The sequence below is a fragment of the Salarias fasciatus genome, chromosome 6 (genome assembly GCF_902148845.1).
Source record: "Salarias fasciatus chromosome 6, fSalaFa1.1, whole genome shotgun sequence".
NCBI classification, from domain to species: domain Eukaryota; kingdom Metazoa; phylum Chordata; class Actinopteri; order Blenniiformes; family Blenniidae; genus Salarias; species Salarias fasciatus.
Genome location: NC_043750.1, coordinates 33732305 through 33743009, shown reverse-complemented (window position 1 = coordinate 33743009; position 10705 = coordinate 33732305). Strand labels below are relative to the sequence as shown.

The 10705-nt window shown below is 41.7% G+C and overlaps 1 protein-coding gene across 1 annotated transcript; it reads right to left on the bottom strand.

Moving 5' to 3' along the window:
- Positions 1–236: 236 nt before the first annotated feature.
- On the bottom strand, positions 237–6894 carry LOC115390925 (somatostatin-like receptor F_48D10.1). Its single transcript, XM_030094975.1, has 5 exons — positions 6319–6894; positions 3974–4114; positions 3345–3617; positions 3118–3264; positions 237–461 (listed from the first exon to the last, which is right to left on the bottom strand). The coding sequence occupies exons 1-5, from the start codon at positions 6892–6894 to the stop codon at positions 237–239; spliced, it is 1362 nt and encodes a 453-aa protein (XP_029950835.1).
- Between the last annotated feature and the right edge of the window lie 3811 nt (positions 6895–10705).

Below are 10705 nucleotides of genomic sequence, written 5' to 3'. Positions count from 1 at the left end.
GAAAACATATTCATGAGCTTGTTCCGTTAATATGAAGCATAAATATTAAAACACATTTAGACTGAGTGTATTTGTGTAAGTCAAAAATAGTCTAAGAGATACATATACATTAAAATTGCAGAAAAAAAGACAATTTTTTCAATCTCAATGAGCTCATCCAGCCTCTCTTTAATAGTTTCTCAGTCTCATCCTCTTCTTTGTATGTCTTCTAACACCTGATAATCATAGTCTGTTGGTTACTGCTCCTGTGGCGCCATGGAGGAGGAGGGGGTGGTCAGGGCAGTGACGGTGGGAGGTTCGGCCACGGTTATCACCGTGGTTACCGTGGCGGCTGCGGCGGAGGTTACGGCGGTGGGTTTGCTTCCCGGGCAGGCGGAGGAAAACTGATACAGAGAGGCGGAGGAGCGGCGCAAGTCTGCTGCAGAGGGAGAGCTCAGCGAGACCAAGGGGTGAGGAGAAATCTTCAGAGGACGAGGAGGACGAGTGCGAAGAAGACACAACAGAGAGGAAACGAAGAACCATGCTGTTAATTAAATGGTAACGTCCACTTGTGCCACTTTATTTCCCACTGATAAACTTGATGCCATTTTCAAGCAGCTCCTGTTCGCGCCCCCTCAGCAACAGGTGTCCTCTGGATCAAAGCTTGAACTGTTGCTTTCTGTTTAGTATTTACTTCATATCACCAAGCCTTCTTTTACACCTATGTTTATATAATATAATAAAATATGCATTTTCTCCTGAAGCATACGACGAAGAGACGTCATGTCCGAAGGCAAAAACTCCACGAGGCAAACCCTCTGAAGGAAGCCGGATAGGCATGCATCAATAATAGAGCTATAGGACTCTTCATATGCTCATGCACTGTGACTTATATGGAGGAATTTGTGGCTTAGCTAACCTTGGAGCAGCTGGGGTAGCGATGGGAGAGGCACTCTGTCAGACTAATGCTACTCATTGCTTTGCACAGGTGATCTAATTGGACACTGTGATTCAGCATGGAGCGGCAGCGACTGAATAAAAGCTTTTCCCCCTCCGAACGCCCTCCTCCAAACCTAACCTCATTATGGTCTACTCAAGCTTTCACAATCTTTCTAATCAATGCTCCCACGGTGGCATTAATTCAACATCCTTCCTTAATTAGCTGCCCTTACACACAAACTCACATCTGCCTCTTGATTAAAACTGAAGTGACTCACCGGTTATCTGATGAGTTGTACACCTGTATGTTCATGTCTCATTGAAAGGATTCGCTCTCAGCTCCGCATACATTGACTGTTGATAAAGTAATAACAGCCCAAAAAGTAATACATGACTTTTTGCTGCTCTTAGATGTACTTGCATTGTTGTATAATTATTCCTCAGCTCTAAAGGATGTGATTTCAGGGGCCTCCATGTTGTCTTCTTATTATAATTACCCACTATAGTGACAGCAGTATTCAGCCCCGTGTCTTAGCATAGAAACTTCCTGATATCCCATTCATAGTCTGTATATAGACTGGAGCATGATAAAACCTCCTTTAATCCTTCAGAAGCAAAAAATATTGAGCAAAACGCAACTACTCTCTTCAGGTTAGGTGATTTTATGACCTCAAAACCCAAAAACATAAAGTCGTCTATGCACAGCCGCTTTATTTTTCAGATAAATTACACATTTAAACATAAAGGAAAACAAAGTAATGAAACTGGATGATCAGTCTGACACTGTTGTCTCAACCGAAACCTTATTTCAGTCACACTGATCAGAAAAATGTCTGTTTATTCACCAACTAGGGAACAAGGTGCCGAGAACTATTGAAAAACTCATGAAACCCTACACTGCAGGGGCAACTAAGATGTTTGGTGCCAAACTTTAAAGATGCATTAAGGAGTTTTTCAACTTTAAAAATACTTATTTTCCACCATAAATATGTTACAAATATTCAATGATGTGTAGAATGTGTCCTGACATATTCATTGCAAGCACCGCTAACAGCGCTAAATTGTCACTTGAAAGTTGCAGTGCCGGTCCGGTAATTTGTATTTCTTGGGGAGAATTTGAGAGGATGTGACGTAATGCGCGCTCCCGCTGGTCTGACTTGCTTAGCTTTTGTTTTGACCGCCATTACTCCGCCAGATGCTCAGCGAGCAACAACTGAGCCATATTGAGGATGGATCTTCCAGAAAATAAGAAAAGACTGGCTTCTAGCACTGCCACAACTCCAGCACAGACCCCACCAGGCAAAAGAAACTTACATTTTATTCGAGCGTTACTAAAAGGGCGAGGAAGGAGTTCCCCTCTTCCGTGCACGTACATGAACGCAAGCCACAGGCACGAGTGTTTCACGAAGCTGCATTATGCCCAAGGCCTGCAGGGGCCGTTGTTTCGCATAAAACGCGCAAACTCCTTAATGCACCTTTAAGAATGCTGTCACATGTGCGGCAGTAAGTTGTTTCAGCTGCTACTGGATAATGTAAAAACACTTTGTCGTCACCGACAGACAGTTCATGAAATTGACATTACTTAAAGCTCGTGTCCGGAGTTTTGAAAGAGAGAGGTTTTTTTAATCCAACGTCTGGAGGTTCCGCCCTCCCTCTGCTTTTATGAGCGACCAAGCCACGCCCCCTTTAAATGTGCACGCGAATTATCTGTCGGGTGAAAATTAGAGCCTCCGAGTCCTACAGCATCCTCCATGTTTAGCTGTTTACTGTGGATGTTCAGCAGACAGTGGATATATCCGAGGTAAGCGCGGCGGCTGCTGCGTAGCTAACTCTCCTCTGCCTGGGCGAGCGGCCGTGCTCTCTGGCTGCTCCACACTTTGATTGACAGCACGAGAATGCGGAAGCTCGACATCTATTGGCTGAAGCTGACCGGCGCTTTTTCGGATAACATGGGGGTCTGTGAGACGAAGGCGGAGCTCATAAATAAATTTTTATATTGCTTTATGCTAATATTATATTGTAGTATCGAACCAGACTGACACATTTAAGCTCTGTTAAAAAATGATACATACATTGGAAACGAACGGAAACTCCGGACACGAGCTTTAACAGCAAGTTTTCTGGTGATTTGTGGCGATTTAATGAATATTTGTTTGAATAGAAACCCAAGTTTAAACCCCCTCCGCAGAAACAGGTTACCTGGCTGCTCTGGGGTCCTTGGTAAACTTGATCGCGATGTGAAAGCAGGATGCACTCATTTGCTGTCGTCTTCTCACTGCGTGCGGCGTTGGGGTCACCGTCATCCACGCCATTGGTGGAGCACCTCAGAGTGCTGACACACAGCACCTGCAGGGCCACAAGCAGATTCACATTCAGAATGCGCAGACAGATATACAATTCTTGAAGCAGAGAGCTCTTCAGCCTACTTTTCTGATGCTCTGTTTGAAGTTGTCCGACAAGAAGCCGTAGAGCAGCGGGTTGGCGCAGGAGTTGGCGTACGACAGTATGACCGCAAAGAAGTAGATGCCAGCCGTGACGCTGGACTCCGGGATGATGACCACCAGGTTGACCATGTTGATGATGAAGAAGGGCAGCCAGCAGAGCACGAACACCAGCACGAACACCACCACCATGCGCGTCACTTTGCGCTCTGACCTCCGACGTTTGGTGAAACCCGCCCGCGCCCCGGAGGACTTCACCTGCCCGGGAAAACACCCAAAATAGCTTCATCATAACGGAAATTAACACCAGAGTGTTGATGGTGATTACATACTTAAGAGGAAGGTGACAGAAGGCTCATCATTGTTGATTAAGATTACAGGTTGGGTTTGTTGAGTGTCTCAATCACTACACACTCAGATACACACACATATCTTTATATCGGCCCACTCTTTGGTGAAATGCATCCTCAGCTGACTTTCCATCTCTTTCTTGCAGATTTGAATGTAAGTGCTTAACCAAACACTTTAAGCTTATGAATGGTATTCCCTTAAAATTGAAATAAAACTCACACCGTATGTGAAACACAGCACGCAGCAGCACATTCGGGACGTACCTTAATGACGATGAGAAGGTAACACAGGCAGATGATGAGCAGCGGTCCGAAGAAGCCTACGATGGCCGTGTAGAGGATGAAGGCGGTCGACCACAGATTGTTTGGCTCCGGCCAGATCATGTTACAGGAGTAGAATTTATCCTATAAAGACAAATAAATGAAACAACTGAAATACCCATGAAAACAGTTACCACGATATTAAATTCTGTCACAATACTCTCAGTGTTTGCTGGTTTGTTGTTGTTTTTTTCATTGACTCCTTGATATGTTGAAAATGGAAAAAAAAAAACAACCTAGAATTTAACGTCTTCACTTATCAAGTCGTTTTTTGTGTTATTATTATCAAGAAACTGGCCTTCAACTGAAAAAAAGAGGCAAAAGTTGATTCTATTTTTCCTTTTCTGTCAGTTAGAATCTCTGAAGTTCAGTTCAGTTCAGTTCAGTTCAGTTCAGTTCAGTTCTACACACGGCACAGAAGAGGAAGAATACAATTAGAAATGTTTCATGTCAGCAACAATTCATTCGATCAAAGACTATTCAGGTCCAGCCATGAATACCACGGCATGCTGCAGGAACAACGCATTCAAACACTTTAATGATCATGTTCCCTGGCTGAATAAACTGCAAACACAACAGAAACACACGGTGAAGCGGTTCACACACTTTCTAACCACGACCTGCTTATTCTGCACTTCACAAAGTTACTAACATCGTGCACATGTACAGTCAATTTGTTCCGACTTTATTTCCAGAGGGACATATTACAGAGGGACAAAAAAGTCTTAATAGGATCATATTTATCATAGAAACCAAGAGTTGACTGTTAAGTTGCAGCAGCATTAATCAATATGTATTCATTGGGTTAAACTACACATTCTGAATAAGTAGAAGAAGAAGAAGAAGAAGAAGAAGAAGAAGAAGAAGCACCCTTAAGAACAAAGAACAGCTTAAAACTGCAGAGCAACATGAATAACAGGATAATAGCAACATCAGAAACAATCAAAATAGGAGTAGCTCCAGTTATAGACATTTTCATTGCAGAGCATCGTGCATGTTAAACTTAGTGTAGACATGCAGCCCAGGTTGATCTCAACAGGAGCAACAAGAAGTTTAAAAATAAATACAACTTATTTAGGAAGACAGGTCCCACTTTTCAGAAAATTGTCTCAATGAACTCTTCTCATTGCATTTGAACGGAATTAATTATTCTAGGAAAAGTAATTGCAATGCAGAGTCCTAATTACTTCCATGTTTCTCTCCAAGATATTGCACAATTATTGTAGCATGCACAGGTTATACTGACTCGCATGCTGATGCTATTTCACCAGAGTTAGGTTACTCTATGTTAGGTTGTGCTTTTACTGCTACATTTAGGGCATTGTTACCATCTACTGTTTAGTTGTGGATCTCAGTGGTCAAATAGTCTTTATTGTCATTTTCACACAAGTGACTTTTGACCCTGTGAGGTATCAGTTTCATGTATTTGACACTCCTGCTGTACAGCTTGTTAAAGATGGTTCTAAGTGTTTTCATTTTATTTGTTTGTCAAGGCTGAAAAACATCAGTTCTACATTACACTCAAAAAGTAACCAGACAGCACTTTAATCATTTCATTAGCTCATAAAAAATCTCCTGAATGGATGGAGATGTCAGTTAACACAAAATAATGTGAATCAAAAGTATTTCAGATCATTGTCAATCCCGTTTGGAAGTATGTTTATGAAACAGAAAACTTTGGTTTCTTACCATAAATAGGTATATATCGAAATTTAGATAACTTTTTAATGCATTTGCAATTTTGAATTTCAGTGTTTATTTCTAAGATTCAGACGTATGTATTCATGCCACATGTGAAAAAAACAAAAAAACTTGGTTTGTGTGAAATATTTTGGATTTTTTTTCAGCTGGTTTGTTCATTGAAAACATTTTTATACATAAATCTTGTTTTTGTTTAGATATTTATGTGAAAATGAGTGTTAATTCATGAATGACCACATATGAAACGAACTTTCTTCCATGGGATGTTTGGTCACTGTAAAATGAAACTGATCAAGTTATTCTTGATTATTTTTGTGGGAAATATAAAAAAATATTTATCTAGAATTTCCTCGTTTGGTCAAGGATTCTGTCATAAACATTAATACTAAATTTTAATCAATATAAATTGATTGATTTGAGTTATTAGACACATATAGACATATTTTACCAAACGAGTCCCAATAGCAGTTAATTTAAAATTAACTCATCCTTAAAAAAAATTAAAAAAATCACATGAGAATTATTTCAGTTTATTTACAACCATGGATGGATGGATGGATGGATGGATGGATGGATGGATGGAATACCTGCACATCCGAGAAGATGACCACCGGCAGCACGACCACAAAAGACACGCCCCACACGGCCGCGCTCACCACCTTGGCCACTCGAGGGTGCCTCCACTTGGTGCTGCGTATGGGATGAACCACGGCCAGGTACCGGTCGATGGACATGACCGTGAGGCAGAAGATGGACGTGAACTGGTTCATGGAGTCCGCGGTCATGACCACGCGGCACAGGAAGGAGCCAAAGGGCCAGTAAGAGAGCACGTTCTGCGTGGTGAGGAAGGGCAGGCCGATGATGTAGAGCTCGTCCGCCACGGCCAGGTTCAGGATGTAGATGTTGGTGACCGTCTTCATCTTGGCGTAGCGCAGCACCACGTAGATGGCCAGAGTGTTGCCGATCAGCCCCACCACGAAGACGGTGAGGTAGATGACCGCAGTCAGCAGGGTGCTGCTGCCCTCGAAGGGCGCGCTGTGGGTGGACATGTTGGAGATGTTGTAGAGTTGAGAGAAGGGAGAGAGGAGGTATGGGGGAGAGGCTCCGGAGGAGTTTAGGTCTGATGAAAGGGGGTACCAGTAGTTCTGATCCAGGGGCTCCATTGCCAGAAAAAATAAGAAGTGAAGAAGAAGAAAGTCTTTACTTGTGGCTCGTTACGCGGCCACGCTCACTTTGGAACACAAACTCAGAGAAGCACCAAGCGCGCTTCTGACTGTCACTGGAAACGATATCAAGTGATCATATACAGCAGCATCGTGTAGTTTGTCTGTTATCTGTGTGCACAGGAAAAAATGACAGACTCACAACATCAGCCTGCGCGCTGTGGCCACAGAAGAAACCCGGCTGAATTTGGAAAATCTTTGCGCGGCTCTTTTGCGCACGGCGCGCCATGATCCAAGCGTGTTCTCGCGTATCCTACATGGCGAAGCCAACAGTCGTGACCGAGCTGTGTCGATATTTGGGCTCGACCGGTCAGTGAGTCACCTTTTTTGTTTCTGTAAAGAGGTTACTTGTCACATGTCATTCAGCAATCAAACAAAACTCATGTCATCGATCCTGAATCGAGCGGTAGCGCAGCTTTTACGCACGGGAGATCTGCGTTACATGCACTGAATTAATGGTTGTGCCATGAATTTCCGCACGCATGAACTTCAATGCTGTTCGTTCTAGAAGTATGCAGCTCTTTCTTTGACACGTGTTGTACTCCGAATCCAATGCAAAGGTGCAGATCACAAAGACGAAAAGACAAGATCGCGCTTTCTTTGGTGAGGGTTGAAAAAGTCTCTCGGTAAGCACATTAAAAGATGCAGGGCTGATAAACACTCCGCGTTCTTAATTTAGTAATCCGATAGTCCAATAATTCCAACATTGATAGAAAGTCAAATTTAAACCCCCAAAAATATTTCGCTGTCCGTGGTGCTGAGCGGAATGTGACGGCTGCGCGCAGGTCCTCCGTTTCTTCTTCAACTTTCTGCCCACAAGGCTCTGCTGTTTCTTTAATACGGTGAGAGAGAGAGAGAGAGAGAGAGAGAGAGAGAGAGAGAGAGAGAGAGAGAGAGAGAGAGAGAGAGAGAGAGAGAGAAAGAGAGAGAGAGAGAGAGAGAGAGAGAGAGAGAGAGAGAGAGAAAGAGAGTGAGAGAGAGAGAGAGAACAGAGCACCTGTGCAGTTCTGCTATATTTTTAATCACTTTGTTCCAGAGTTTAATTTTCCCATGGTTTTAATTTATTTTTAAAAAATCACCTTCCAGTTAGTTCTGACAGAAAGCTGTTTGGATGAGACACTTCCTATGACCACTCTCTCAGCAGCAGTGGAATACTTTGAGGCATTGCTCAGTTTTAAATGACCTCAGTAACACAAAGAACAGCTAAAAATGTAACTTTAAAACGGTGACTGTTGTTTAACGCATTTATAATGAAATACTGAAGCATGTGTGAATGATTCAAAAACACTGAATTGGTTGAGGAAATTGGCAGTAGCGAAGCACTGTTGCGCAGGAAAAACTTCTGTGTTTAGCTGGAGTCACACTGTAGGTGGTGGAGAAAGAAAACGGGCTATAAATCATTGCTTATCCTTGCAGTCAAATGTTAGTCCACTGCAATATGAAAGTAGATATTCAGTTCAGCTGCACCCTGTCTAAGGTGATAATTCCCAAATGTAGCACCGTAAAATATGAACCTGCCTCTCTTTTGCTAAATTGTTTTCATATTTGATTGCAGAACCTTGGAGTGGAGCATTTTATTGTATTGATATTTGACAGTATGACTGGAAAATATTTCTTTCACCACACCACATCTTTCACACAAACATGTAATGACAACTTGTTTTTTTTTTTTTTAGCTATGTATGTGTTTTCTTTCCTTCTCTCATTCTTATATGTCAATAACATCAAGGATCTGGTTTATCAGGATCCTGTTAATGTTAAATTTCAGTTTCACAGAAACATCACAACATCAGGCACAAACAGGTGAAGGCTTGGTGGACTGTACAGCCTGTTTACTTGAGAGCAAGCTGCTGGAAAGTGTTTCGTTTCCATGTTTGTTCAGTTGTACGGAGGGATCAGATGAAAGACTGAGCCATTCATGAAGGTAAACAGAATAAACCGATAGTGTCCAGTCGTCAGCTTCCACATGGCTGTTTTTACACGCAAGTCTTTATCAGATCGGGATCTATAGCCGACTCTCCTGTCCGCTCTGCACCTTCCTGCAGGATCTCAAACGCTGGAAGTTTGTAATAATCGTCTCCTTCTCCAATCAAATCAGCTGCAATCTGAAGTCAGCCTGTTTGTTGGTGGCTCTCTGCCTCAGTCTGTCTTTTCCGTTGTTTCTGCTCGCTAAACCCGGACAGTGTAGCGGAAAAGCCCTGATCTCTGGGTCTGATTCTGCAGAGGTTTCTTCCTTCAGGGAGCTTTCCCTCTGCCCTTTCATCTTTGCTTTCTCCTGTGGGAGATTTTCTCTGAAGTGCCATGGCATGCCATGCTTTGATTAATGGAAATAAAACTCATGTGAGCTGGATTGATTTATATTTACATCACTGCATGCTCTCAATTTCAGTTTGTAGGATGACAATGGATTTTGTATTGAGTCAAAGAGTGCGTACAAGTGTTTTTCATTTTTAGCTCAATATGTTATTTGTTTTTCAGTGAGTCAAAAGGCAGAACACATTGAGAAGCTACGCTTCAACCTGATTAACACCAACCATCTGTCAGACGCTCACTGTAGTCCCAACTTGATTAGGGTGGGTTTACCAACGTCAGACTAAAATAACATTAACAAACTAAACTTGTTTTTCTTTTCTCCTTCATCGTACTGCTGAAATGGAAGGGGAGCATTTTGTTGTAAAATAACAACAACAAAAAAAACAAAAGGTGCTTTTATGGCTGAGGAAAATATTTTCTATTATTGAGAAAGAACTCATTAACAGCCAACAAGAAAACAAAATAATAATAAAAAATCAATAAATGCAATGGAAATACAGTTTTAATTGGATAAAGTGCAGTTACAGTACTGTAACTTACTGTAACTAAGCAAAATATTCAATCAACAACTCTTCAGAAAAACAAATCATCCATCCAGTTATCAGATAAATTAACATGTAGGCAAAGGGAGAACATGCAAATTCTAAAAAACCTCGACTGAAATAATCCAATGAATTATCCTGGCAAGAATTATAGTACGATAAAAAACAAACTGATGAAAAGAAGCAGGATATATAGAATCCATGATATACAGAAATCCCTTTGTTTATATGATTGTCTGATAAAGACATAAAGCAACATTGTTACATTCTTAGACAGCATTTGATGATAAAATGAAATCACAGTAGTTAAGAAAGGTAACAGTCATGACTCCTTTTGTTCCATGCGGTCGGATAGATTCCTACATTTCCCTGAACACAGCACTACAGCACTGTAACGCTGCTCTGGTATCATATGGCTTCTTTGTTGTTGTCGCTTTGACCACATCGAGCGATCTTTAATTCATGAAAATTCTCGTCATAACTCAACATTTTATATGTAGGGCGTGCATGAAATCATCGCCTCACTTTAATGGAAACATCAGCTTCGTGTCTGCATGCTGTGCATTCCAGCCATCCTATCATGGAGCTCTGGTTAGGACTGATGTTTCTATAAACATGTCACACTGTGCATTATTATTTCAGTATTGGATAGAGATGAATTCATACATACTTTTAGAGCTTTAAAAAAATGCCTCAGTAAAAAACTGTGTAGAGATCACAGGCTGAGCGTGGGTCTCAGTACAGAGGGGGCGGAGCATTCAGCTCTTATGATAGTAATTTTACCATTCAAACAATACCTCATGCTACCATCAAACAACACACTAATGCTCACTTTTATTGAGCCAAGCAAACCTATATGCCTCAGAAAGCAGAATAAAGTCACAAACCAGTTCACA

Bases quoted from the DNA above. Each gene is read 5' to 3' on its own strand.
- LOC115390925 (XM_030094975.1), bottom strand. From the start codon at position 6,894: ATGGAGCCCCTGGATCAGAACTACTGGTACCCCCTTTCATCAGACCTA. The intron at 4,115-6,318 runs GTATTCCATCCA...TTGTCTTTATAG, and splicing joins TCATCTTCTCGGATGTGCAG to GATAAATTCTACTCCTGTAA. The intron at 3,265-3,344 runs GTAGGCTGAAGA...GTGGCCCTGCAG, and splicing joins TCAAACAGAGCATCAGAAAA to GTGCTGTGTGTCAGCACTCT.